Genomic DNA, 26,531 nt, shown 5'->3' with positions numbered 1-26,531 from the left:
ATTTTTTACATATATTATTTATTTATTTTTATTATTCTAATCATTTTCCATTTCTTGAGAATATCATTTATGTCAAATATGAAAGTCATTTTGAAACCAATAAGTTTCACGTTCATACCAAACCATTTCAATTTTTAAAATGAAAAACAAATAAATAAATAATAAAAATATATTGAAAATCACGTTAAATTATATGGAAATACTACACTGTATTTGATAAAATTTTATTTATTTTAAAAATGTAACTATCTATTATTGATAGACAACAATAGACAATGATAGACATGAGATTGAAGAAATTGGAGTGCAAGGTAAAGATATCATCTACGCCTTTTGCACCATTCCGTAAACATTTATAAATCTTTAATTTAAAATGTGAAACTTAGATTAAATTTGATTGTGGTATAAAAGGATGAATTTTTAGGAAGGGAATAGGAAATTTTTATTTAAAAGAAACAGTATAATGTATTAATAGTGACAGAGAAAATGATACGAAAGTTAGACAAAAAGTTGCTATCTTTGATAACACATCAACCATGCTTTATATTCATTGTCTTCACTCCCAAAACTATTCCATCATCTGTTTGGTTTTTAAAGATTCCATCTCTTTGCTTCTCTTCTTTTTTTCTTTTTTTTTTTTCTTTTTTAATTTCTTTTTCCCTTTTCCCTTTTTAGATATATTTGTTGCTCCATTACTTTTTATCTAATAACATAATTTTGAATCTAACACAAATCATATATTTATTAGATAGATACTAAAATATGTCAAGATCTTGTTTAAATAATTATTAAAAATTTTAAATTTTTTTTATTTTTACGATGGAGTATAATACAAATACAATAATATATTAACAAAAGAAAAAATTAAAGATAGGTTTATTTCTAATCGTTAAAGTAATCTATTTAAATAGGTGAATGGAAGTAGTTATTAGGATCGAAGGTGTCAAATCGAAAAAAGTGAAGTATAAAAAGAAATGAAATGTATTTGATAAAAGGGTTTAGAAAGACAAAAGATAATTTGGAAAAAGGGGTGTGATTTAAGAAAAAGTAGAGAGGATTGAATTAAGGGGACCGACATGGAAGGCAGTGGAAGTAATAGGGGGGCGGCTAGTGAAGGAGAAAAGTTTGGGAATAATATAATTAAAATAAATATAAAGATTGGAGAATAATTTTATAATATGGCCACCCCCTTTACATATTTCCACACATTTTATCACTCAAATTCCCCAACACAAACAACAACTCTCTCTTTGCTTTCCATTAATTGAAATTTCTAGGCTAATCTTCTATCAGTTTTAAATAACATAATCATAAATTTGGGAAGATCGAAACAATAACCATCACTAAAGACCATGTATGTATGAAAAAAGTATAATTAGAAACAAGTTATTGAAAAGACTTTGAAAAAGAAAAGGATCTTATATCAAATGACCCAAAGTTTTTTTTTTTTTTTTTTTTTTTTTGAAGTATTAGAATATCTTTAATCAATTATGACACTATGATTGACCACATATTAAATTTAATTGAGCTTAAAATTTTACTATATTGCAATCTCCTTTTTATTTTACTATTATTGATTCTTCTTATGTTACACATAAATCGACCATTAGCAGATGCAACATCGACTCATAAGTATCAGATAAAAACAAAAGTCAATGAACAAATTTCATTTCTCTCTACCATTACACGATTAGAGGCATCTTAAATGTGGGCCGAGGCCCGTGTGAGGCCTCACGATAGTGATGGGCTCAAAATGGGCTCCGAAGTAAAAGCATATTTCAAAATTGGGCTGTCTCTCAATGGGCTGCCTAAATTACTGGCCCATAACAGAAAGAAGACAAAAGAGAATTCAAAAGCTTTGGGCCATCTCCGTCAGCATTGTCTGCAGCTCCTCCAGGCTGTTGTACTTGCAATCCTTTAAAACAAAAAATAAAACGTCAACTCTCAAGATGTAAAGTCAAGAGTCAAAGGAAATATTGAAATTATAAAACTGAAGTTAGGAAGAATGTTTTAAAAGAAAGGGGAGCGTAGTGGGAAATGGGGTTTTATGTAATGTGAGATATTATTCAAAAGCTTAAAATCCATACGTACCTCATTCCTTACTTTAGCCATAAGTGACACCATTTCTTGCATAAAATCATAGAATCCCTGCTTCATACCCAACTACAATTAATCACTAATAATAAGAGGCAATAAATAAATAAAATCCACTCTTTTTTTTTTATAAAATTTAGGAACAATGTAACAGTATTCAAATCTTAATTGTTATTCTAAGTCAAGATTTCATATCTCAATTTTGAAAAAATTAAAAGAAATTGTACATCAGCGGCCTCACCTGATCGTGAACATCTTCGTCATCGTCGTCAAGATCATAGAACCCAGCATCATACATTGCTCTCTTCCTCTGGTCCGACAAAACTACACCAAAAATTAAAAATCTCTTAATCAAATTAAACCCAAATGATTAAAAAAGAAAAAACAAGATTTCACAAAAGATTCATGAAAGAAAAAGGGTTGTAGTTAGAATGTAAAGATTAATACCTGAATAAGCTTGTTGAATCTGCTGGAATTTGGCTTTGGCTTCACTCAACAAAGCAGGGGAAGCCCTTCTTCCCGCCCACCGATCTGGATGCCATCGCTGCACAAATCAAACATTATTGGCATTTGGTATTTCCAAAAGAGATTAAGAGAAAAATGTGTTGCAAATGTTACCATTGCCAGGCGGCGATAAGCGCTACGAATTTCTTCGGGTGAAGAATCCGAACAGACTCCGAGAATGGTGTAATAAGAATTGGACCCGAAAATATCCCGCTCCATTTCTTCCATAGACGTACGGTGTGTAGAATTGATTGAATAGTAAGTAAGTGGGGTTTTATAGAGAGACGGGGGGAGATTGGGTTTTGTTGTTGGCTCATCCGGAAGCTTCCGGATGGGAGATAAAGATGAGATATTTTTTAACGTTTTAGATATTTTCATACGATCCTTCTCGACCATTCAAACCCAAAGACATTCTTTTTCTTTTTTTAATGAATAAAGGAGGGAAGAAAAAAAAAAAATTTTGATCGCACGGAATTTCATAGTTCGAAAAAATATGTGTTCTTAATTTTTGAAACTCTTTCACGAAATGCGGTGGCCTTTATTGTTGTAAGTTTGTTTGTTTTTTTAAATGCTATACTTGAAAATATCTTAAACTTTAAGCCAATTTATAATTGTGGTGTTATTTCATCAAATTACAAATTGATTGATTAAAAACGACACGTGTTTACCAATAAACACACATCTTGAATAGACCTTTATATGAAATACCATTATGTGCATCTTTTTTTGTAAGTTTTTGTTTCCAGATTGCCTATAGAATAGATCTTTATAAAATTAAATGAATATTTATTTTATCTATTTGGATTTACTAGAGAGAATAAGATGTTTAAAATAAACTTTAACGGAGTGTTTGAGGTAAATAATAGATTATTATAGTTGCTAACATTCCAAATCTAAGATAATTTTTAATTAATTGATTGATATTTTGGTTCGGAAGTATAATTTGGGTGTCTGGATAATTTGATTTTAATTTACCTAAAATTTTGGTTTTTGTGGATTTTGGATTTAAGGATATTAAATATATACCGATATATATTTAATTGGAGAATTTGGAATAATTAATGAGAGAAAGACATTAAATATATATTGATTTGAGTGATTAAAAGGATACTAAATATATATGTTGGTAAGGGTGTTGATCCCACGACCTCAACAATCCGAATTATACAATCCAAATTATAATAGTTAGATTGGATTAATATTTATTTTAGGTTGGGTTCGGATTCAAATTACAATTTTAAAAATTTTAAGTTATTTCAGAAAATCACTTTAACCCAACTTAACCCATTTATATTTCTATTAGTATACATTTAATTTGGGAAAAGAAATTAGGAACTTGAACTTATATATATTTTTATGACTCGAAGTTAAAAAATTTTGATTCCACCAAACTCAACACGAATTATATATATATATATATATATATATATATATATATATATATATTTTGAAATTATCAAAAATAAAAAAGAATTTTCTCATTTTATTTTGAGAGGATAAATAGTTTGTTAATTTTTTGAAAAAATCATTAATTTTTTATTATTACTATTATTTAATAAATGGAAAAAGAAATAGGTCACGAACTCACGTTTCATCCTTACATTTGTTCAACTTCAGTCTTCACGCCTCATCTCTTTGACTTAGCCTTTCCTCTCTTCACTCTCATCTCCGTCACCGTCTCTTTCTCATCTCTAGCATTCACCATCTTCTTCTCAAACAAACAATAATCAAACCTAACCCATATTTTAAAAGTTGGATTTGGAATATGATACGATCAACTTAGGGTTCGAACTCCTTTTACACTCGTGCACAATGTAGCATTTTATGTGCTCCTTATCTCCTAGCTATAAAAATTTTAGTTTTTAAAAGAGATATTTGGAAAAAATAATTTTAAGCTTTTATCTTGTGGGGCGGGGGAGATGAAGAGCATGTGCAACTATACTAACAACAGTGCCACAAGAATTAAAGGTGCCAGCGTTCAAAAAATAAATTATCCTTTTATCTTCTTCTTCATGCAACCGCTCTCGCCCCCTCCCACCTCTGTTTCATTCGCCGATTGTCGGCCCCTCCCATCGACGCTAACGTCACGACACAAGCCGACGCCCAACGCCACGAGCCATTTCCCTCTGCGCCGCACGCTTAGCTGCCGCGATCCCATGTCAATCTACCAGATTGGGTAAGTTTTTGGTGTTTTCTTGATGGGATTTAGATACCCATTTTAGATTGGATTAAACTTGGATCTTTCTTGACTTTGAAAGGTTTATTGGGTGTTTTTCAGAAGTACTTTTGGGTGGAGATTAAGTCGCTGTCAAGCAACCTTTTGGTGTTTTCTAGCGACTTTTGGTATGCATATTTGAGAGATAGCTGGCGTTTTCAAGAATGCACACCTTACTTCATAGAAAGGTTAACAGATTTACCTCCTAGGCTCAGTAACAGGTCTTTTACTGCCCTTTCCATATTTCATTTTTCAGGTGAAAGTAGAGGCAAGTTGTCGACTAACAAAGCCGTGACCGACTGTTGCTTCTTAACATGTTCACATAACTTGTGTTCACATTATGTTAGATGAGATATATGCAATTTGGACAAAAAATGAAATGCCAACTCCTTGGGTCCAAAGTTGGCTCAGGCTCATTTCCACGAAGCTAGTTCTTCTACTAATGACGTTTGTTCATATTGTTGGTCTCAAGTTTATCAAGAAAGGCATCCAAAGTAATATCCTTAAAGCTATAATTATTTGTGAAGGCCTTCATAGCATTACCTAACACAATGTTTACCTTGTTATTGTGGAGAGATAGAAAGCATTTAAAATGATTGCACTTTAATCTTTGCTTTTTTTTTTTTTTAATAGCGACAATCTAAAGATTTATAGAAGGAAAGAATTGTTTGATTTAAACTTTAAAGTAAGTAAAAATATAGAAATACAAAAATTGTAGGTGAGTAAACTTGTGAAGTTGATTATATACATCTAATTCAAATCCTCACACTCAATAAATGTTGTAGTTCCTAACTAATACAATCCATTAGCAAACAATGAAAATTACTATTTCTAAGAAGAAAGAAAGAAATGAATGAAATTACTGTAAAAATAAAAATGCCGTTTTTTCTCCCAAACACATAGAAATTAGGTTTGAGAAATTCAAAGCAGCATCATACCCCTAAATTCATCAAAACACAAAACTCCATCGCCATCCAAATCAAATTTAGCGATCATTCTCTTACAATCCCCAACACTCCTCGATTCCCCAAGACGGCTAAGCATCCGCCGCAAGCTCACCGGAGTAATCACCCCCAATCCTTCCATTTCATACATCTGAAAAGCCTCCCTCACCTCTCGATCATCATCATCATTATCATCAACCCCCTTCACCAACCTCCCAAACTCCTCCATCCCCAGAAGCCCGTCGCCATCGGAATCGTAGGCAGCCACAGCCGAGGCGGCCTCCGCTTCGGTCAGATCCAGCCCAGTGAGAGCAGGGAGGCGGGTGAAGAGATCGTGAGGGGAAACTTTGCCGTCGGAATCTGTGTCTATGGTGTAGAAAAGCAGAGTGTGGTAAGGGGAGAGTTTGTCCATGGTTATGGGAGATTAAGATCGGAATTGAATAATGGTTTTGAATGATGAAATGGGTATTGATCGAAGATGGAGATGTTTAAATATGGGGAAGGAATTTGCGCGTTAGGGATTGAATTGGCGTGTGTAAAGGAAGAAGTTGTATCGGTTGGCGGCGGTAGGCGGTGGATCGTAAAGTTCTTAAGTTTATTACTTATGGTTTGACTATGCTTTTTACTTTGGGAGACTTTTCTTATGAACGACCCTTTCTCTAACACCTTAAAGCAAAATTATGAAGTACAAACAGTTTGATATTGATTTATTTGTATGAATCAAAATTTGAAATTAAAAAAAAAAAAAAGAGTTTTTACATAAACTTTAAATTTTATTAAATTCAACTTTAAATTTAGATGAATAATGTAATTTGTTGTTAAACAAAAAAAAGTTCCTTTTTCTAGATTAAAAAGTCAACAAATTCAAAGAGAAAGGATTCCCCCATGAAACTTCTCTTAGCATTCATTGACTTCCAAAATTATAATCAAGACTCTTCTTCCATTATATACTGACCAATAGAATTTCATGGATGCTTCAAGATTATTATATCTTTTCCTTGAATTTTCCATATTAATTTCTTTTATCATTATTATTCTTTTAAGCTCAACCAATTATTCTGTTTATTACCAAAAGGTATATGAACATAACCAATACCTCATCATTAATTATAGGAAGATGTGAACTATATAAGAAGATTATATGATTGATGTTTTTAACTTTTCTTGCTGAACGTTTGAAACAATATGCAAACTAGCAAATCAGATTTGAATGTGAAGAAAAAAAACTATTTAACATTCTATTCTGTAGATAGTCAAAAACATGGTTTGGTTCCTGTTCATGATTTTCTGAGTTGGTCCAACAATGAAGCAGCCTTCCGCCTTGCTCTCCCCGTTCCGTTCTCCGCAAGTTTCATCAATGGTGCCATCGCGCCCAGCCTTGTCAACCATTCCAGCTTCTCCCTGTCTCCCTTGCAGAATGCAAGCAGAACAGCTGCTGCATTCTCCTTGCTGCGAGGTGACCCCGTCTTCAAAACATCAGTCAAAACAAGCAGTGAATTTGCATTCCCCATTGCAGCTTTCGCATCCGGATGGCCGCAAAGAATCGACATTATATAGAGAGCATCATCAACCAAGGAACCATTTGAATCAGAGAGCATTTTCAACAATGGTTTGACAATCCCAGCATTCAAAGCCCTGCCCTTGTTCCCTTGGTACATACACAAATTCAATAGAGCTCCTGCAGCATCTTTCTGCCCTCTCGGGGTACCGATGTCGAGAATTTCTAATAAGTCCGGTATGACACCTGAAGCCCCTATTATTGCCTTGTTCTCATCGGCTAACGACAAGCTGTAAATCGTCGCAGCTGCACATTCTCTCCCTTCCATGCTCCCAACTTTGAGGACTTGGGAAATGTATGAAACTGCACCAGAAAGCATAATAAGTCTCTTGTTTTGCTCATGAAGTGAAAGGTTAAGAATGCAAGAAATTGCATTTTCTTGTGTTATAACATCTTTTGAAGATAAAAGGTTAACGAGCTGTGGGATTGCTCCTGCTTCTGCTATTTCAACTCTATGCTCTGAGCTGCTTTTCGATAGCTGTCGAATCTCCGTCACGGCGATCTTTTGCTCTTGAACCGACCCAAATGATAGGTGTCGAACCAGAGTTTTGATTGGCAGAGGAGTTCTTCGGCAGTCGTCTTCAGACGATCTACACTTCTTAAGTTTCCCGTTGGTTAGTCCTTCCTCTAGCTTGACATTGTGCTCTTCACACCATTCATATATTAGTTTTCTCATTATAAAATTTGGAGTGAGGATTAGTGCTTGGAGCTGCTCCTGAGTTTTTGGACATATTCTATTTCCTCTGTCTATCCACTTTTGTATGTTGGATCTTTCATATGTCTACAAATTATTGTAATCAAGTTTATTATTAAATTGACTAACAAAGAAAACAAAAGAAAACAAAAAACGTAAAGAGTAGAGATATTGACAAAAAAAACTTACGTGGTTCATTATCAGTATGTTAGCTACGTCTGTAGCCAATAAAGTTCGAGAGTTTATATAACATACTCCTCTAAACACTAGAACGAATATTGCAAATAGAAACAAATACGACTTGGTCGTTCTAAGCACCAAATAATATAAAATGATTTCATTATAATTGTATGCCTTTTCTAAAAAAAATCAGTGAAATGAAAACAAGCATGATTACATGTTTTCCTAAAAGTATTTGTCTCGATTAATAGAATTGTTAGATCACCAATCAACTAAAAACCTAAATCAATGGATTACGATACATTTAATTATGTCAACACTTAGACAAAGAGTGAATCAATGGTGATCATACCTGTCCCGTCGAGATGATGACAGGATCCAACATCAACTCATAGGAAATGGGGCATAAGAAGTTTTCAGGAATTTCAATTTCCAGAGGCTTCTTAACCTCATCTTGGCTCCTGCTGGCTACAACATCTTCCGTATCAGAATGAACAACACTTGAACACTCATCAAAACAAGAATTCACCGAATCGAGACTAGCCAGATGATCGCGGTTTCGAGGACGATGCTGAGACTCATCTCCATCATCAACGCTAGCCATGCTTCTGACTTCATTATTGATCATCCATTTTACGGAACTTCTTGCTTGAAGCTTCTTTTCTGCAGGGTTAGACATAGATTCATACTTGTGTGATGCTCTCCTTAATTGAGCTCTAACCAAATCAACCTTTAAAAAAAAACAAAACAAGAACATTCTCAAACGTTTGAGGAAAAGGCAAAATAATGTAACTAACTACAACATAGATCATTTCTTTCACTAACAAATGTACCAATTAAACAGCAATCGAAAAGTTCTTGAAGTTGGTCGTTGAGATTTCGGGTTCAAATTTGATGATAAACATGTTATGTTTACCTGTTCTTGTACTTCGTCTGAGACACAAAATTGATCATATGGCAGATTTGAAAGTGCAGTTTCCAATCTTGTTGTCACATGCTTGAATTGTAGAACCAGTTTTTTGGTACCTTCCTCCTTAATTTAAACAAAAGGATGTTAAGAATATATATGTGGAATTAAAAGAAATAACAAGGATCTACTTTAATATACTTTGAATACTCTTTGGTTGTCATATTTCACAACATATTTCCAATTGATTAAGTTAGCATATAGATGATGTTAATGACGAAGGCTCATCAATCACAAAATTAAAAGGTCTAGATGTAATTGGAAGTTTTTATACAATTTTGAATATGAAGTTTGAAGTTTTTTATTTTTTTTAAATGATGGCTTAATTTATCAACAGTAAAAATTGAGAACCAAAAATCATGAAAGTATATATTCATATATGATAAAATATACTCTTGAACTTAGATTATAAGGATCTTGAAGATTTAAATTTAATGTTTAACTGATATTGAATGTTTCATAAGTAACATGTTTGGTCTGATATGAATTTCATTTCTATTTGGCAAGTTTGTTTTCTGGTTGGTTCTTAAATTAGTGGTTGGTTAAGTTTAAAATGATGACACGTTGTTAACATAGGCCAATTAAACTTTTCACATTATATTATTTTTAAAAATGAAAAATTATTTTAAGTGACAAAAAATTTGGAAAATATTTACAAATATATTATATATTATTTTTGACATTTCTCTCCCTTCTCAATCGAATTGAGCTCACCACTTTGTAGTAAAAATTAAATAAAAGGACTCCCACCAAATGGACCATTGACCACGTGTTATTGATAGTTAAATTTCCATTTTGCATTTAACAAAAAAAGAATGTCCATAAAATTATCAATCATTGCCAAAATAGACATTCGAAGGTTATTTTAAAATGGTTGAATCATTCTTATCATGTTCGTAACCATTCTCCAATATGTTGAATAATCTAAAATCAATTTGAATAGTATGATGATCACATCTAAAAAGTATAGAACCACACATCCCAAAGATTAAAAAAATAAATAAAAATAAAAATATAGATAAATCACTAAACTAAAATAAAAAAAAAAAATTCAAATGTAAAATTTAAAAATAAAAATAGAGAGGCAGGCCAACAGAACCAAATTTCCACCTATCAACGAAAGGAAGCTCGAAAGTTGAATTCTCTTACAAAAAAGAATTAAAGATGAAGATTCACCAATCTTAAAAAATAGAAACATAAATAATAAATAAAGAGTAGATGAGGAAGGTAGCACGTAGAATGGGATTGAAAATTTTGCCAAATCTGCACTGAATCAAAAACTCAAAACTGCAGACTTATTACATCAATGGAAGTAACACAAACAAATGTAATCTTTAATAGAAAGACAAGATGAACTCACCGTCGAAGCCGCACAACCCTCCTCGTCGTATGCAGAGAAAGTCAAAGCCGTGTACAGAAGCCGCTTTGCCGCCTGAATTGCTCCAACCACTTCGGAAAGGCAATCCAACCAAGAAGATAAAGAAGTAGAAGACCCATCATCATTCGATTTCTCAAAATTGTCCCCGCTGCCACTGCAGAAGTTTGTTATCTCCTCCGCCAGATGGATCAGGAGGGCAATCCGACGAATGAGATCGGTGCAATCTTTCTTCATAGCGTCTCCAGTGCCAGCGATCGACCTCCCTGACATCAGAACAAAGTCACGTACAAGGTCAAGAAGTTGCAGCGCTAAGGCCCGCCTCCGGCCATCTCCCATGACTTCGCTGCTCATTGCCACACCTAGGTGTTTAGTCTTTTCTCTCTTGATAAAGCAATCAGAATATCAAGGAGAAGCTTCGTGTTGTTTGTTTTAATATTGTTTGTGCCTTTCGAAACTTTTCATGTTTCCATCAATAAATATATTTTTATGAATTGAGAAGACAGGAAGGTAATGATTCAGATTGTTACAACAATGGCCAATCCAATTTTGATTGACTTTGACACTGTCTTAATATCATATATTATATGAAGCAATTTGGTTGCTGATGAAATATGATAGCTAAACAAATTTGAGGATATCATTCTGAAGAATATTTTTATCATATTAAATATTATGGTAAAGACAGCTGTATATCTCCATAAAACTGCCAAAACACGAGGCTTGAGAACAATAGCTTATCCTATAGTTTGGTTAAATCTTCTTAATCGTCCCTGTTGGTGAGGAATTACGTTGATTTCGATGAGAAACTGACCTAAAGTAAAAAACTTCTTCAACTATATTGGTTTTATTATTGCCGTGACTAATTTCTTATTGAGATTGAAATTTCTATAAAATTTGAATTCATTTAGAAGTGGTAGGAGACTGAAGAAAATCAGAAAATTCAAATTAAACTATGGCTATAGGGATAAAATAAAATAGTGAAAAGTACGGGAAGAAGAATTGACTCAAGAGTAAAATACAAAAAAAAAAAAAAAAAAAAAAAAAAAAAAAAAAAAAAAAAAAATTAACCAAATAAAATCTACCTGGTGAGTAGGAGTTGAATATATATAACCAACTTTTGTAGGTGAATTCAACCGACCCTGCAGACAGCAACATTCATATTTAGCTGATAGAGTTCAAAATCCAAGCTCAAAAAAACACCGTTCAAATTTAGCTGTTTATCACATATCCCAAATCAAGATATCGAACAATTGCACTGGATACATCAAAGAAAAAACATTTGACATCACATAACAAGTCCCTTGAGTGATGATGATATTTCGAAAGATAATGTTCCCTTAATAACATTTTATAATTACTAGTTGTACACTATGAACCAAGGAACAACTTTTTATGGGATCAACAAAGTATATGTTTGAGAGTGATTTTGTTCAAAAATCACTGTTGCAATGTTTATAACAAATTTAAAAACAAGCTTTTAATAATTCAAAATCAATTCAATATTTGATTTTACACTTGTGAAAGCATTTTCATACTATCAAACCTGATTTTGAAGGATTTAAAAGCATTCTCCGCATGATCCTAAAAATGACAAAAGTGATTTTACTTTTAACCATTTTAGAATCACTCTAAACATGTAAGAAATAACATTCATAATTGTACACAACTATCACTTATTAGATACCTCAGTGGAATCCTTGAGAGGCACTTGAAACTGCTTGGCCATTAGAAGATGTACTGGAAATGCAATTAATGTTTTTGATTCTATTTCTTCGAAGGGAATAAGGATCTATTCCAGCCTTGTGAGCTGCAACAACACCAATGGCTTCCCAATAATTTGCAACTCTTACCTGCACAATATGCTTAGTTACTCTCTGTGACAAATATCTTTCTGCAAGGGTTTCAATAATATATTTTGTTTTATAAATACGATCAGGGATTCGGATGATTTAACATATTTTTTTTATAAAAATCACGTATGTTTTTAGTTTAAATAAAAAAATAATGAGCCTAACCTATAGGATTTTCTCTACCCTTTTTTTCCATACCCTCACCAGAGTTTGTAGGTCTTTTTCTTCAGTCCATGAGCTAAGACCAATTCTATGGGAGACTTAAATTAATCACAAACACTAAAGCGACCAAATACCATAGGATCAAAATAGCTTGTTTTTGGTTTTAAAAGGTTCCACGATCCTTCTTCCTTCTTCAATTTCAACTTCGGCCAGTACGTAAGAGGATGTAAGTTCACTAGAACTCAATATTTTGACTTCCAGATTGTTCCAATTACAGTTTCGTCAGCAACAACCAGAAAAGTGAAGAAGATAAAGCGTTGTAGAAGTTTTCCAATGCATACCGCCTCAATCCCAAGTGACTCTGGAGAATCGCTGAGAACTGTATCATTTTCCTCTACTGCAATGATAAGTGGCTGCAAAAACGGACAAAGTTTACATTACTTGGTCGATGTCAAAATAGTAATCCAAAGCAGTCTCTTAGAAATGAAATGTACTGACGTCATTGGTTAGATATTGCTTCTACAAAGCATGTATCCGCACCAGACCGTCCAGATCCAACTGCACATTTACAATGTATTAAATTCACAAATTTGATCACCTTGTACTGTTTGCTTCTGGCAAAAGCAAGAGTGCCATCCCCTCCACATGCATTTATAGGTACAATAACACTATCAACATCATTTGCTAATAGGCAGTCCTTCCCCAATGAATCAAAATTCTTACTCAAGTACTGAGGCGCATTACTTAACCCAGAAAGTACACATGGTAAGAATGTGAATCCTAACTGCACAGGATGGAGGCCTTGAAAGCATGAGAATGAGAAAAAAAGAGAACGAGACAAAATTTGCCACCAATGACAGAAAAGAACAAAAGTACGCAGTTCGGTTAATATTGTTTATAGTGGGCATATTTCAGTTCAGATTAAAACAAATGCAGTAAATACAAGTTTTCCCAAAATATGGACTTTAGCTTGTGTGTAAACTGAGTAACTTTTCTTTTCCTTTTTCTCAAATGTATACTGCAAATCATTATTTCCTCTTTTTAAAATAAGTGAGTATTGCAGAGAAATACACTTCCAAGAGTGACTGAACAAATTGGCAACCCCACAACAAGTGATACGAGACAGCTTGACACCTACCAAGAACGTATCACTGCAGGAACAACACAAGGGAAGAACATCTAGTCCACAGTGTTAACTCTCTCATGTAAAATCCGCCCCACAAAGAATTTACCTTCCTAGGGATGTTGACCATCTAGATGGAGAAGAAAGTAGAGGATAGTAGAGAGGGGAAGGGACAAACAATAAACAAAAGAAAGAACTGCAACAGAACCCTAGAAGAGTCGAGAGTCCAAAGCCTAAAATAACTCCTCCCACAAAACATTTGCTGATCCTGAAGAATCAAAACGGGACCCACATTATCTAACACCTCTCTGTTAGAAAAGTAATGTGTAAAACCTAACTACAACGAGGGATCTGTACATGGTAAAATAGAAACCACAAAAAACAACTTCTTGCTTGAAATGCGATATAAACGCGGAACAACTCACAAAGAGTTTTATTGCCCGCCCCACACCTATCTTTCAAAAAATAATCACTAAGCCGTCCTAAACAAAACATTTAATATATGACGATAAAGCGGGGAAGCCAACGGCAATCACTTTCCATTTGTTTGCATTTTTGCAACCCTAAACCCTAAGCTAAAGAAGCGGTTAGTTGCATTGTTTTGAGAACTTCAAAATTAGAGTTTTTTTAAAATAAGAAAAGGAACTACTTTTGCTATTAATTAAAGTTCAGTACACACAATAACCGAGAGAATAAGTCCAGAGTATTACTAACCTCTTCTGCTGCAGATTTTGGAGATAGAGATGTACACAAGGGAGTAGGTGACAAAGCAGGAGCATGAGCACATGGAATCTGAAACTCCTTCACCACAAGATGGCTAATAATAGCCTCAACCCCTGCCAAAGTATCAACTCCCTAAAAACGAAAGATTGAAAATATTAGATATCATATAACTAGATACACAATAGAGTAGATACACATCTTAGAACTGCTTCTTGGATTGTTTACTTAAACATTGCATTACTGAAAAAAAACACATGAAGACAATTTGTAAACAGCGATTCCTTTTTCTTATTATTATAACCGAGTTCTTTAAAACTCTACCAGTAGAACTGTAATAAAAAGAAAAAAAAAGCTCCGATTTAATCAAATCAAATTCACGATAATCAGGAGACTCAGAAAATATTTACAATCATAAATAGTTCTATCAGGTCAAAGGACAAAATTCAACTAGAGGGCTTTCCTTTGAAATAATATCAATGCTAACTACAACTTTGGGGCATACTAATGGTTCCTAACTTTCTATACAACTGTAAGCAGAGTCAACGTTTATGGCCTATTTCATAATGAGATAGACCAAAAAGTATCCTCAACAGCTCACAGCAGTAAAAAAGGTACGGTCCAAATGAAGTACAACGGGAGTTGGAGAAACTAAGAAACTTCCATACCATCCCTTGTCGATAATTATCTGCCTCTTCAACATCATCATCTGGGAAACGTCCAACAACTGCAACTGCATTCACCTTTGACCGGTTGATTAATGTCTGCACGGCTCTAAGCAGTGAGGCAGGATGTCTTATCCTCCCAGTTGATTGCCCAGTCGTTAGATCAATCCACTTCTCTACCTATCAATTATCAGGCAAGCGATCTAAACTTTTATAATCTTACGTTAAAAATAAATAAATAAATAAATAAATTTTGTAGTTTTTCCTGTTGAGCTAAGGCACACAGAACTGATCTTGAAAGCACAACTATGTAATATTCCTCATAGTCAAAATACTCAAAATTAACCAGCTTATGAGATTCATACTATAGATATTATTTATCTATGTACTCCCTAGGCGTGAATATGCCAAGTTAAATTAGATATCTCATGTGAGTAAGAAAATAATACCACTAGAGGTGTATCTGTGACAACATATTCCATCACAGGCAATCCAAGGGAAGCTCTAGCAGCATCAGCCACTTGCAAGTGACGAATTCGAAGCTCTTTCTCCATTCCAGCATCAAGAACCAATCCTACCTGATTCATTCAACTCTAAAAATACATTATCATGTTGCAGGGAAGTCACTGATGCAACCCAGACACCACTAGCCTTAGCAAAATACAACATATGACAGCTAGTTCAAAGAAAAGACAACCACATTAATCAACATATACCCGATTCTGGTGAACAGGTTGTAGAGCCCATGAGCCTTCTGCAAACCGATCTAGTGCATAGCCTTCAACATAAAGCACATTTTGCATCGGCCAGTAAAGCATTGCTGCATTAAGCACCTAAAGAAATTTCCACAATTTCTGACAATAAGCAAAAGAAAAAAAACAAAACTTAATATCGTAAATATATCAAGGCAAGATGAAATAATTACGTTAGGGTGAGTTATAAGGCAATCAACGACGGAGGCGAGGGCACGAGCAACCGGCAAAGCGTCACCTGCGTATCCACCAATAGCAGCGCCTACTCCCGTCGGGACTATCATCACACTTGTATACTGCCTTTTACACTGCGTATTCATTTATAGAAACAATCGGAATCGAATTAGTGCAGTAATTTGAATTTGGAATAACTGTATGCCATGTGGAAATGAAGGAAGTGATATCAAAGAGACGAACTCACTCCGGCGGTAGCGGAGCAGGAAACGATCGACTTTAGCGGCGATGACTGAGATGTTGTCGGGAATCCATTCCGGCGGGGGAACATCGGGAGTGGATAACTGAGATGAAGGGACATTTCTGGCGGTACCAAACTACCAAATGAGAAATGAAAATGCCGCGGAATTGAAAAAGAAAGATAACACAAAAACAAATAAACAAAGAAACCTTAATTTGGGCCTATTATTACCTAACTCGAGCGGCCCAGATAAATTATCATTAAGGTCTAAGGTTGGACGAAGAGAACATACATTCCTTACAAGCAAAATGATAGCGAACATCACCACTTACGAAATTAACTAAAAATTTAGCAAATAATAAAATTCAAAGTAACAAATATTCACCGGTCAACTGGTAAAAATTCTTAAAATACTAAATCTATCTTTGAGCGTTTATCATTGATAGTCATAACAATAGACAACATGTTTCTGAAATAAAAAACTATGACCAATAGCATCTACCAATGACAATGGCTATCAAATATTATCGCTAGTAACTGTTGTAAATATGAGGCTTTTAGTTTGAAAAAAAACTTAGAAGCATCGGTAAGGTGGAAAATAGAAAGTTAACAAATATAACAACCATTAGTGACAGCAATCATCTGTCGTTGATAAATTTTTAATTTAAAAAATTTGGAAGAAGATTCCACGATGGTGATTATACATGAATTGTGTAGTCTTACAAATCCTTATGCTACATATGCAGTTATTATATCTTTCTACTATACATTCTATTATTATATCCTCATGCTATATATATTTTCCTTTTTTTTTTATAAAGCCATTTATGCAAGTGGTCACAATAAATTTGTATTGTCATGAAGCAATCTTAGTAAGTTTGATGTTTGTTTTAGTATTAAGAATCTCTAACTTCTTTTAATACCTTAATTTTGAGAGTTAGAGTTTAGGTCTGTTGTAGTATTGAATTTGTACATGACTAGATTCAAAATTGAATCATAGTTAGATAAATACCTGACCAAACCACTAGAACTTTTAATATATATATATATATATATTTTTCTCTTTTTTGGGGGGATTCCCAAGATCCCAAATATATCCAGAATCTACAAAACCCTAATCCAAATCCTGTTCTTCTGTTCAAAGTAATGCACAGAATCAAATCTGTTCTAAATCCAACGACTCTCTCTAGTCTCATCTCATCCTCACAGTATTGTACGTTTTCTCCACAAGTCCCCCTCACACAAAGACCATCAAAGTCTGTTTTCTGAAACAAAGAAAAACAACAAAGACAACAAAGACAAACAAACAGACAAGACAGCTTCAAATTTCACAAGCACCATCTTTGAAGAACAATAAACAAAATACACTGACAAAAGAGAAAAGAGAAAGAGATCCCCTAGACACAAAAAAACAACCCCCCACCCCAAACATACACAAACAAAATAAAAATAAAAATGACAATGATCTTTGTCCCTTTTCTTTCTTACATAATTGAGCAACTGCTGCTTGTGTTCTCATCACTGAACATATCAGCTGCAGAGTTACTGTTGTAGCCATGAACACAAGGATAACTTGGATGAACAGGGCTTGGATTGTAACTGAAGTAATATCCTGTGTTTGATGGAACCAATTGAGCTCTATTGTACATCATTTGAGGCTGTTGATTCATTGCTTGCCTATTTAGCATGTTGTTCATGTTCATCAATGGTTGCTGTTGTTGATACTGGTTGTAGCCACTCATGAAGGTTGGTTGTTGCTGTTGTTGTTGGGGATGATATTGACCTGTTGCCATGGAGAATCCAGAGGTGGATGATGGTTGATAGCCATAACCATAGCCATTGTTTTGTTGAAGGTGAAGTCCTTGAGAGGCGTTTGTTGAATTGACATCAATTGACGACGGAGTGGCGAAATTTAACAGGTTGCCACCATTGAATCCCGCCATGCTCATCATAGAATTCAGGTCGTTGTTGTTCGCTCTTTTCGCTTCCCCAAGATTGATACTTTCCCGGCCGTTACCAAAAAGTTGAGCATTGTTCATCTTCAGAGCTGCCAAAGTTTTTCTGTCAATCTCAGATGGGGTATTTTTTATTGACATTGGCTGATTCGGGTCTATTTTCTTTCCATTTCCAGGTTTGTTGTTAATACTTAGGTGGTGGTGGTTGTTCATCTTGCCATTTCCCGCAGCAAGCCCGGGAATTCGGTTCATCCCAATGCCACCTTTCCCGGCATTATTCGCTTCGATTGCTCGCTGCCTGAGGATATCTCTGAACTGAAGCTGTGCAGCTTCATAATCATCTCCTTCCTCAACACAATCAACAACTTCATCATCTTCACAGTTGAACGAAGTCAGTTTAAGATGCTTCGGTTCCTTGTTCGGAGTTTTATCGTCTTTGTTCTTTGGTTTCGGGCTTGGGTTTCCTTTCTGTGACCAAAGCTCAGCATGTTTTCCAGCTCTCACCAGCTTATTGATCAAAGTTGAAGAATCCACATTACCTAAAACAGTAACCTTTTGATTCTCCGCACCTATTTCAACCTGAAAAACTCCTGTTCAAACAATAGAAATTTCATCAAAAGGCTGTTGTCAAAACAAAATGACAAAATTTCCTTTTTTTTCACTAATTTACTTACACTTTCCCAGTAAACCAAACAAGCCAAAGCACACAACTCAACTTTCCATCACAACAGACAATTTCCAATTTCTCAAAGCAGTAATCTATTCCCTAACCTACAAAGTTTGCATTTTTTTTCAAGAATTAAACAAATTCCACAAAACCCATGTCTCCTTAGAAACTTTATTTTCCATTTTCTCTCATAATCCCAGTCCCCAAACAAATTCCACAGCAGCATTACATTACCATTGACCCAAAAAGGAGTAAAGACAACAAGAATGAAAAGGAGATAGGCAACAAAAAAAAAAAGGTAACAAAATAGAAAGGCAAAAGAACAAACCTTCTATCCTTTGAAGAAGTTTCTTAACTTTCAGCCTACACCCATCACAGTGAATGTTCACTCTGAGATCACAAGTCTAAAGAAAACAAACCAAAAAAAAAAAAAAATTCAAAAAAAAACAGTCACACATGTAAAAGAAGATTCCTTCATGAGAGCAAAGAAGAACCAAAAAAAGACAACTTTAGAAGAAGAAAACAAAACAAAACAAAACATAGTGGAAAGTGGTTTATGAAGAGAGAAACGGAAAAAGGGATGAAAACCTGAAACTTCAGTAGCTTAAAATCATCCTCTTTAGTCATTTCTTGAGATGAATGTGTTAAGAGGATAGAGAGAGCAAAGAAGAATGGGATAGGAGAAGTGGGGTTTAATTTATTAATAAGAGGAGTTTCCTCCTCAAAAGAAGAGGGCACATGGGAGAGAAGAAAGGACTGTTTGGAGAGAGATTTTGGTCTTGGTTTTGATTTTGAAAAAGGAAAGAAGTCAGCAGCAAGGGAAGAGAGGGAAAAGGGAGGATTTTTGGAAACAGGGGAAAACAGAGTGAGAGGGAGAGGGAGAGATAAAAGGGGTTTTTTTGAATTGGGAGATGATGTGATTCAACGTTAAACTAAACACTGAGGAAACAAATAAAAACAACAGCGACTTGACAGCCTCTCTCTCTCACTTGCCCTATGCCTAAATCCAAATACTTTCTCCATTTCTTTTTTTTATATCTCTCAAATTTTATGAATTGTTTTAGATGACCAAAAATAAATAAATATATATATATATATAGAGAAAAATTAACCAGTTAAAACATTAATTCTACCAATTTTGATATCACTAGTTTATCGTTATTTATCACTTTGTTATACATTGATTTGGTTTAATTTTAATTACATTTTTAGAATATTATAATTTTCATATCTCTTTTCTTGAATTGTATTATAAATTAAACAATTTGAAACTAATGGTAGTTTTCTACACAATTTTGCAACTAATTGTAATCACAATGGTTGAAGCCCTAAACATCCATTGCCTACTTGGAGTTGGTGCTCCAATCACAATGACAAGTTCATATGTCTACATATGATAATAAATCAATAATTTTATGATGCATCGATTTGTTTTCAACAAACTTTAACTGCTTTTACAAAAAAACAAAAAAAGAAAATCCAAGTGAAAATCTTACCATATTAAGAGTGAAAATAATAATTATCACGAATCATTTTCTGACTATGAATCACGTGTTTAGGAAGACAAAAGAAGTGGAGTAAATTGGTCAATGGGCCGAGTGAGGAAAAAAAAACGATAGGCATTGGGCCAAAATACTCTTTTTTGTCCACCTTAGCCTATGAGGGCGAGGAGCAAGGTGAGTAAGGCAAATAGCCCAACTTGACCTCCTTGACCGAGGGGGAGATAAGTTGGATCATTTAGCCAACATACTCCCCTAAGTTGAGGACAAGGCAAGTTGAGTCATTTGATTTAATTTACAATTCTCGACTTGGAGAAGCTAAAGCTGAGAGATGGATCCTTTTTTATCCCATAAATTACTTCTCCCAGGGGGAGACATCAAGTAAAGCGATTCTCATTTGAAAAATGGAAAGGATTTTGAATGACACATTTACTATTACATTCACAATTTTAAATGAACATGCCATGCACTCTCTCAAAGGGAGCCTAAATGTGATTACAAATAAGTAGAATGTTATAATTGATTTATCTTATATTAGTGGATTTATTTTGTATTGGACACAGAGGCCATCAACGTAAGTAACTTATGTCACAAAATTGGGTTGCTAAATTCCATGTGTCTGTTTATTTTGGTTCAATCTTTTCACTTATCATTAATTAACATTCTTTTGACACTTGTAAAATGAGAACAAAAATTGAAAAACAAAATGATGTGAAAATAAAATGTATAGAATTAATTAGCAAATAATGAAGAAATAATAATTGAATTGGTTTTTGTTTGTTTTGGAAATTAGAAAAGAAATGGTGAAAGCAGTTTGAAGGGGTGATTTCACATCTCCCCGTGAGTGGTGGGACCAATCTGATGGTTTCAGTTACGAGGACCAAATGTTTTTTCCTTATAAACATTTCCTTCTTTTCCCTTTATTCCTCATTTCATCCACTCACTCACTCACTCACTCACTCACTCACTCACTCACTCACTCACTCTTTTCTAATTACTCTTTCTACCCCCCCTCTCTCTCTACTTCACATTCTATAACGCATCTCCACGCTCTCCCTTCTCTCTTCTCCCTTCTCCACATCCCTATGCCTCTTTTTCTTCTCCCTTATACCCATTTCTTTCCCCATTTCTATTATAAAACTTAATACCCAATTTTAATTTATTTCTCTCATTGCATTGCATTGCATTTCTTCCTATCTAACATGGATTTATTTCTTATTAACGTCAAAAGTCGGAGGAGATTTAACTTGACTTCCAATGAACCGAAATCATTGTCACTAGATTTTAATGGTAGGACGTAATTCTCAAACATCATCCGATTGACTAAAAATGATATTCACGACTGACTCAAATATTATTTTGAACTTCAATAATTTTTTAGGCATTTCATCTAACATTATCGTAGAAAGTGTGTAATTTTTAGGTTTTTCTTTGTTAGTCACACGGGTAACTTAGTAATCCATGAGTTTGTATCACATGCATGCTCGAAGCAAAATATCACCTCAATTTTTGATGGAAGACTATCTTCCATAAGTGAGTCGTTTTTGTTTTTTAATTTTTTTTTGTTCTTTAATTTGTTTAGTTGTTTTATTGTTTTTCTAAAATTAAAAAAAGTAATAAGAAAAAGCTCTAATCTTGCTCTCAAATTATTGAAAATTTCATTTTAGACAAACCTCGCAAATGGTCTCAATATATCATTTTATTTATCAAAAAGTATCCTTTTTTTTTTTTTTAATAAATCAAAACAATGGGTTTTGACGAAGAACTTGTCAAATTGTAAACTATGAACTTCATCAGACTGTACTTCAAACTTAAATAATAATAATAATTAAAAAAAAATAGGATGGAAACTTTTAATTAAAGTTTTAAATTACATATTTAATTGGAAAAATCTTTTCCAATAAAGTTCCAATTTGATTAATCACTTTTAAACCACTTCCTAAAAAGGAATTTACATATAAATTAGAAACCAAAACGAACCTAGATCAAATAAATAAAGAAATATATATATTAAAATACTAAAATACTAATAAAAACAAAAGTAGTGCATGGGGAACAAGTAAAATAAAATGGTAAAGTAGGAATCTTGGGTGTGTGTATGTGCATATATAGAAGTAATTTATGAAGTGTTGGAAAATGTTTTTGTGTTTGTTTTTGTATTTTGTTTTGCAATTGGTGTAGCTGTCCATTGAAGTTGAAGTCTTCTGTTGACTAACTTTAAAAGGCAAAAAAAGTAAAAATAAAAAAAAGTGAAAAAATAAACTTAGAAAGGAAGCCCAAAATACTCTTTCTCTGAAAGAAACAATAATAGGACTTAGGTCCCCTGTACTATAACCAAGGATCAAACATAAGGTGTCACAATTCAACATACTATCAAATATTACATTTAATATTTTCTAATCAATCATAATGAATTTAATTACATTTATGTACTTGTCCTAATAAAACTCAATTCTAATAAAATTGTAATATAAAATTCATCAGTGTTATTTACTCCTATGTGAAAATGTAATGGAATATATATGATTACCATATAATTGTTTTTTATATTACAATCATATGCTAAATAAAAACAAAGTAAATGATGGAAAGTTAGTACAAAAGAAACTGTGAGTCCCATGTAATAATAAAGTTTGATTGATTAATGACTCCTTCATTTGCAATCAACTTATATTATCAATCTAATGGTCCATTGCAAATTTCTTAATGGAGCTCGCGTTTCTAAGTGAAAATGGATGGATAAAAAACTCAATAAGTTTAATTAACTAATGAAATTATCTTAAAATATAATTATTAAGTGTTTCGTCCATGACTATCTTTTTAATATATAAAGCAACATAAATAGAACACACTATTAAACTAACCTCTCATCATGATCGATAAAGAATGTTATTGATAAACATCTTGTTAAAGGTGTTGGAGAATTGCATGAATGATTTGTATTGTCTTTTGTTCAGTAGATAATTTATTTGTTTAGTTGGTTCCTGCATTTAATAAAATAAAACAAAATTGGTATTCAATTGAAATAACTCAAACAATTAATTAAGAATCCTTTGTGTTTTTTCTTCTCTTATGAAAAAATATCATTTTTTTTCCTAATAAATGTAATTGGGTTGTCTTTTTTTTTTTTTCCTAATTCGTAACAATTTTCATTTAGCAATCAAACTGTTTTATTTAATTATAGGTTTGGAGGTAGGGTGGTATGTATTTGTATAAAATTGCACAAGAGACAACAAAACAATTGTAAGATTAATAAAATTTGTATTGATTTATTACGTTATTTTCAGAAGGGTAAACGCGACGTTAGTGGGGGTGGGTGGGGGTATGTGTGAAATAAAAGAGAGAAGAAGAGTTCACAACAAACCAAACACCAACACAAACACAAACACAAACACAAACACAAACACAGTAAGTAAAACTGTAAAAAAAAGCCAAAGGCTCTCATAAATGCAAAGGAATTAAACAACAGTGAGAGAAAGGGTAAAAACAAATAATTTAAAATTTATGTTGGAAGAAACAAAGAAAGAAATAATAATAATAATAATATGTTGATAGATAATATATACTTACTTACTTACTTACTTACTTACTACTGCTGCTGCTGCTGCTACTTAGTAGAGTAGGGTCATCATTACTTTCTACCTATTTTCTGAAACTCTTCTGTCCAATGTTTTCTTTTCTCTTTTCTTCATCTCTTTATTCCCAATTTCCCATTTCTCAACAAACCCTTTCCATTCTATTCTCCATTTCCTTCTTCCTCAACTTCATCACATTCAATGCTCTCTCTCTCAATAAATAATTATATTTCTCTTCCAACAAATTCTTTTGCCTATTTGTATGACTAATTTACTTATGCACTACTTTAGTTTGACAATTTGTGATGTTATTAACTTAATTATGTGTTTTGGGTATTGGAATTGTTGTGTATTTGAAGGTGTGGGGTAGAAGAAGATCTTAAATTCTGTTTCAACAAATGAGGTAGACACTGGACAGTGATAAATAGAAGTGAAAGAATAGAAACTGTGGAGTGAGTAAAAACATCGTACTAAGGTTAGGTTTTGTAATAATAATTGTCTTATTGTTTATTCATACCATCCAACAAACTAATCTACACTTATTAAATTTCAATAATCAACTAAACAAAATATTAAAAGCATAGGAAAAGTTTTAAAAAGAAATATACGTGCGACACAACCTTTAAATGTTCAAGATTGAATTCAACCGTTTAAACCATCTTTTTCCAATTTTTTCAACTCATTGGATTCGATTTATAATGAGAAAATTTAGAAACGTTACTTTGAATTTAGGGTAATTAGAATGGATAGCAATTGTTAGAATAATTATTAATTATATGGCAACATTTTAAAAAAATTGCAAATATAGCAAAATTTATCGGTGATAGACTTCTATCGTTGATAGACTCATATAGTTTATCAGTGATAGACCAACATTTGCTACATAGTCTATCGATGATAGACTCCTATCATTGATAGATTTTGACAAATTTTGCTATATTTACAATTTTTTTAAAATGTTGCTATATACTTAATTATTTTGAATATAATTGCTACATTTGCAACTATCCCTTGAATTTATTTGGTATAAAATCCTAAACCATGGATCTACAAAAACTCACAGCCAAATATCCTATCGAGATTTAAAAAAAAAAAAAAAAATTTGATTTTCCTGTCAAAAGTAAATATTTTGTCCACTAAGGTATGTTTGAGCATTCAAAAATTTGACATTTGTGAAAAACAAAAGGGGAAAGGGTACACAATTGGGCCTATAGGCCCAATGTGGCCTAAAATGGACATCTTTAGTTGATGCGGCTAACATGCCCCAATTGAGCAAACATTTTCTTGAGGCTTTTAATTAATATTTTAGACCGATCAATTTATCAAAAGTAATTTTATTTTTTTTATAAATATTATTTTATTTAACTATCTTTAAATTAAATTGTATTTAAAATCGACATCGACTTAAAAACTAAATATAAAATTTATTAAACTATAATGACTTAAATGGACAAATCAAAACGATATTGTTACAAGTAATGTTGGAGATGAAAAAAATGTAAAAGAAAGTAGGACACCAATTAGGTCGCTTGGCTTTGGAGGCCGATAGCAAAAAAAAAAGAAGAGGGAAGAAAAACCAAGCTTTAAGCCGCCTCAAACATAGCAACTTGTTTCATTCTTTGGAGCTTATTATTATGTTGGTAGCCCCCATTTGGCACCTACATATGTATAAAGCAAGACACATTTCCTTACTTAATCTTCTTTTCTACATACCTTGCTTTCCTTTTGACCCCTTGTTCTACTACTACATAACTAACTTAAATATCAAACTAACTGTTCTTATATTTTAACTAACATATTATCAATGAATTGGGAAGACAAATATGTGTCTTCATTATGAAAGTAATTTTACACTACAAAAAATCAATAACCCAAATGTTTGTAATTAATTAATTAATGAATGGGGTAGTCCAAGAAAGAGGAAAAAAGATCATACCTAACCAGATAGGAATGATGTCACATTTATATTCATACATCATATTATGGATTAAATATATTAGAGCATTAGCTTAAAATCTACCGTTTCTCTTCGATAAGAGCTTTAACTTCTAACCTGACCATACGATAAAAGATTCCATGTTTAAATCTTCTCACTAAATATTTATACTAAAAAATTCTACTCTTTTCCATTAAAAGAAATTTTTGAATGAAAAAATTAGCCAAAAAAATAAAAATAAAAACCGAGTTCCAAAATTATAAAAAGCTAAACACTTCATAATCTAATTTAGTTAATTATATTATCTTGGTATTAATAGCAAAGTCAATTGGTATAGATTATTTTTTTTAGGTTAGAAGTTAGATTCTTTGATCAACTTAATTATTAAAACAATTATAATGTCTTTTGTTCAAGATAAGGTAAAAGATGGTCTATGGATATGTCGATATATCCATAAATTCAACAACATCTTTTACAAAATGCTCGTAAAAGACAATTTGTCGTATATTTTGTGTAGTATGAATAGAAACACAAATAACTATATTCATAACTCAATTTTAAAGTAAAAATAACTTAATTATTAATCTAAATAAATTTCATAAAATTTGTGGTTTTTAGAAATATTTATCAATATTGAAATTTTATCGATATATTTGTAAAGTTGAAATCTTGATATCA

At 32.8% G+C, this 26,531-nt stretch overlaps 7 protein-coding genes across 12 annotated transcripts; 1 reads left to right on the top strand and 6 right to left on the bottom strand.

The window, feature by feature from the left end:
- Nucleotides 1-1,635: 1,635 nt before the first annotated feature.
- Nucleotides 1,636-2,884, bottom strand: LOC103504575 (uncharacterized). 2 transcript variants are annotated; one of them, XM_008468933.3, is made up of 5 exons: nucleotides 2,713-2,884; nucleotides 2,542-2,638; nucleotides 2,336-2,418; nucleotides 2,092-2,148; nucleotides 1,636-1,915 (listed from the first exon to the last, which is right to left on the bottom strand). In XM_008468933.3, the coding sequence occupies exons 1-5, from the start codon at nucleotides 2,824-2,826 to the stop codon at nucleotides 1,850-1,852; spliced, it is 417 nt and encodes a 138-aa protein (XP_008467155.1). In that variant the 5' UTR covers nucleotides 2,827-2,884; the 3' UTR covers nucleotides 1,636-1,849. The 2 variants fall into 2 exon arrangements, with proteins under 2 accessions (XP_008467155.1, XP_008467153.1); XM_008468931.3 differs by having other exon boundaries at nucleotides 2,092-2,163; nucleotides 2,713-2,881.
- A 1,539-nt stretch (nucleotides 2,885-4,423) lies between these two features.
- On the top strand, nucleotides 4,424-6,358 carry LOC103504574 (uncharacterized). Its single transcript, XM_008468930.3, has 3 exons — nucleotides 4,424-4,774; nucleotides 4,877-4,941; nucleotides 5,070-6,358. The coding sequence occupies exons 1-3, from the start codon at nucleotides 4,518-4,520 to the stop codon at nucleotides 5,162-5,164; spliced, it is 417 nt and encodes a 138-aa protein (XP_008467152.2). The 5' UTR covers nucleotides 4,424-4,517; the 3' UTR covers nucleotides 5,165-6,358.
- LOC103483041 (probable calcium-binding protein CML31) lies at nucleotides 5,529-6,169 on the bottom strand. Its single transcript, XM_008439475.3, has one exon. It carries the CDS (start codon nucleotides 6,167-6,169, stop codon nucleotides 5,735-5,737), a length of 435 nt encoding a protein of 144 aa, XP_008437697.1. The 3' UTR covers nucleotides 5,529-5,734.
- A 502-nt stretch (nucleotides 6,359-6,860) lies between the features above and the next one.
- Nucleotides 6,861-12,777, bottom strand: LOC103504572 (U-box domain-containing protein 11). Of its 5 annotated transcripts, none has more exons than XM_051089716.1 (8): nucleotides 12,550-12,777; nucleotides 12,219-12,384; nucleotides 12,078-12,115; nucleotides 11,617-11,673; nucleotides 10,517-10,877; nucleotides 9,106-9,222; nucleotides 8,542-8,919; nucleotides 6,861-8,096 (listed from the first exon to the last, which is right to left on the bottom strand). In XM_051089716.1, exons 5-8 carry the CDS (start codon nucleotides 10,868-10,870, stop codon nucleotides 7,035-7,037), a joined length of 1,911 nt encoding a protein of 636 aa, XP_050945673.1. In that variant the 5' UTR covers nucleotides 10,871-10,877; nucleotides 11,617-11,673; nucleotides 12,078-12,115; nucleotides 12,219-12,384; nucleotides 12,550-12,777; the 3' UTR covers nucleotides 6,861-7,034. The 5 variants fall into 5 exon arrangements, with proteins under 5 accessions (XP_050945673.1, XP_050945671.1, XP_050945672.1 ...); XM_051089714.1 differs by having other exon boundaries at nucleotides 10,517-10,797; XM_051089715.1 differs by having other exon boundaries at nucleotides 10,517-10,797; nucleotides 12,589-12,777.
- Nucleotides 12,220-15,641, bottom strand: LOC103504573 (uncharacterized). The gene is made up of 6 exons (XM_051089579.1): nucleotides 15,504-15,641; nucleotides 15,058-15,234; nucleotides 14,384-14,524; nucleotides 13,145-13,330; nucleotides 12,822-12,959; nucleotides 12,220-12,384 (listed from the first exon to the last, which is right to left on the bottom strand). Exons 1-6 carry the CDS (start codon nucleotides 15,639-15,641, stop codon nucleotides 12,220-12,222), a joined length of 945 nt encoding a protein of 314 aa, XP_050945536.1.
- LOC127150922 (uncharacterized) lies at nucleotides 15,506-16,396 on the bottom strand. The gene is made up of 4 exons (XM_051089719.1): nucleotides 16,228-16,396; nucleotides 15,980-16,114; nucleotides 15,771-15,887; nucleotides 15,506-15,647 (listed from the first exon to the last, which is right to left on the bottom strand). The coding sequence occupies exons 1-4, from the start codon at nucleotides 16,339-16,341 to the stop codon at nucleotides 15,642-15,644; spliced, it is 372 nt and encodes a 123-aa protein (XP_050945676.1). The 5' UTR covers nucleotides 16,342-16,396; the 3' UTR covers nucleotides 15,506-15,641.
- A 1,122-nt stretch (nucleotides 16,397-17,518) lies between these two features.
- On the bottom strand, nucleotides 17,519-19,731 carry LOC103504571 (heavy metal-associated isoprenylated plant protein 37). The gene is made up of 3 exons (XM_008468926.3): nucleotides 19,432-19,731; nucleotides 19,172-19,247; nucleotides 17,519-18,766 (listed from the first exon to the last, which is right to left on the bottom strand). The coding sequence occupies exons 1-3, from the start codon at nucleotides 19,468-19,470 to the stop codon at nucleotides 17,706-17,708; spliced, it is 1,176 nt and encodes a 391-aa protein (XP_008467148.2). The 5' UTR covers nucleotides 19,471-19,731; the 3' UTR covers nucleotides 17,519-17,705.
- Between the last annotated feature and the right edge of the window lie 6,800 nt (nucleotides 19,732-26,531).

The sequence above is a fragment of the Cucumis melo genome, chromosome 9, assembly GCF_025177605.1.
Source record: "Cucumis melo cultivar AY chromosome 9, USDA_Cmelo_AY_1.0, whole genome shotgun sequence".
NCBI lineage: Eukaryota > Viridiplantae > Streptophyta > Magnoliopsida > Cucurbitales > Cucurbitaceae > Cucumis > Cucumis melo.
Note: the sequence above shows the minus strand (reverse complement) of the source record. Positions and strands in the feature narration are given on the sequence as shown.

Bases quoted from the DNA above. Each gene is read 5' to 3' on its own strand.
- LOC127150922 (XM_051089719.1), bottom strand. From the start codon at position 16,341: ATGTCCCTTCATCTCAGTTATCCACTCCCGATGTTCCCCCGCCGGAAT. The intron at 16,115-16,227 runs GTGAGTTCGTCT...ATGAATACGCAG, and splicing joins CCTGCTCCGCTACCGCCGGA to TGTAAAAGGCAGTATACAAG. The intron at 15,888-15,979 runs GTAATTATTTCA...AAATTTCTTTAG, and splicing joins GCCTTATAACTCACCCTAAC to GTGCTTAATGCAGCAATGCT.
- LOC103504571 (XM_008468926.3), bottom strand. From the start codon at position 19,470: ATGACTAAAGAGGATGATTTTAAGCTACTGAAGTTTCAG. The intron at 19,248-19,431 runs GTTTTCATCCCT...TGTTTTCTTTAG, and splicing joins TTAAGCTACTGAAGTTTCAG to ACTTGTGATCTCAGAGTGAA. The intron at 18,767-19,171 runs GTTTGTTCTTTT...TTGTTTGAACAG, and splicing joins ACTTCTTCAAAGGATAGAAG to GAGTTTTTCAGGTTGAAATA.
- LOC103504575 (XM_008468931.3), bottom strand. From the start codon at position 2,826: ATGGAAGAAATGGAGCGGGATATTTTCGGGTCCAATTCTTATTACACC. The intron at 2,639-2,712 runs GTAACATTTGCA...TGATTTGTGCAG, and splicing joins CTTATCGCCGCCTGGCAATG to CGATGGCATCCAGATCGGTG. The intron at 1,916-2,091 runs GTACGTATGGAT...TTTGTTTTAAAG, and splicing joins TGGCTAAAGTAAGGAATGAG to GATTGCAAGTACAACAGCCT.
- LOC103504573 (XM_051089579.1), bottom strand. From the start codon at position 15,641: ATGAATCAGGTAGGATTGGTTCTTGATGCTGGAATGGAGAAAGAGCTT. The intron at 15,235-15,503 runs GTATTATTTTCT...GATAATTGATAG, and splicing joins TCACAGATACACCTCTAGTG to GTAGAGAAGTGGATTGATCT. The intron at 13,331-14,383 runs GTTAGTAATACT...CATCCTGTGCAG, and splicing joins CAAAATCTGCAGCAGAAGAG to TTAGGATTCACATTCTTACC.
- LOC103483041 (XM_008439475.3), bottom strand. From the start codon at position 6,169: ATGGACAAACTCTCCCCTTACCACACTCTGCTTTTCTACACCATAGAC.
- LOC103504572 (XM_051089714.1), bottom strand. From the start codon at position 12,111: ATGCGGAGAATGCTTTTAAATCCTTCAAAATCAG. The intron at 10,798-11,616 runs GTAGATTTTATT...TTCTGATGTCAG, and splicing joins ATTCAACTCCTACTCACCAG to GGAGGTCGATCGCTGGCACT. The intron at 9,223-10,516 runs GTGAGTTCATCT...GTTTAAATTAAG, and splicing joins AGGGTTGTGCGGCTTCGACG to GAGGAAGGTACCAAAAAACT.
- LOC103504574 (XM_008468930.3), top strand. From the start codon at position 4,518: ATGAAGAGCATGTGCAACTATACTAACAACAGTGCCACAAGAATTAAA. The intron at 4,775-4,876 runs GTAAGTTTTTGG...GGTGTTTTTCAG, and splicing joins ATGTCAATCTACCAGATTGG to AAGTACTTTTGGGTGGAGAT. The intron at 4,942-5,069 runs GTATGCATATTT...TTCATTTTTCAG, and splicing joins GTGTTTTCTAGCGACTTTTG to GTGAAAGTAGAGGCAAGTTG.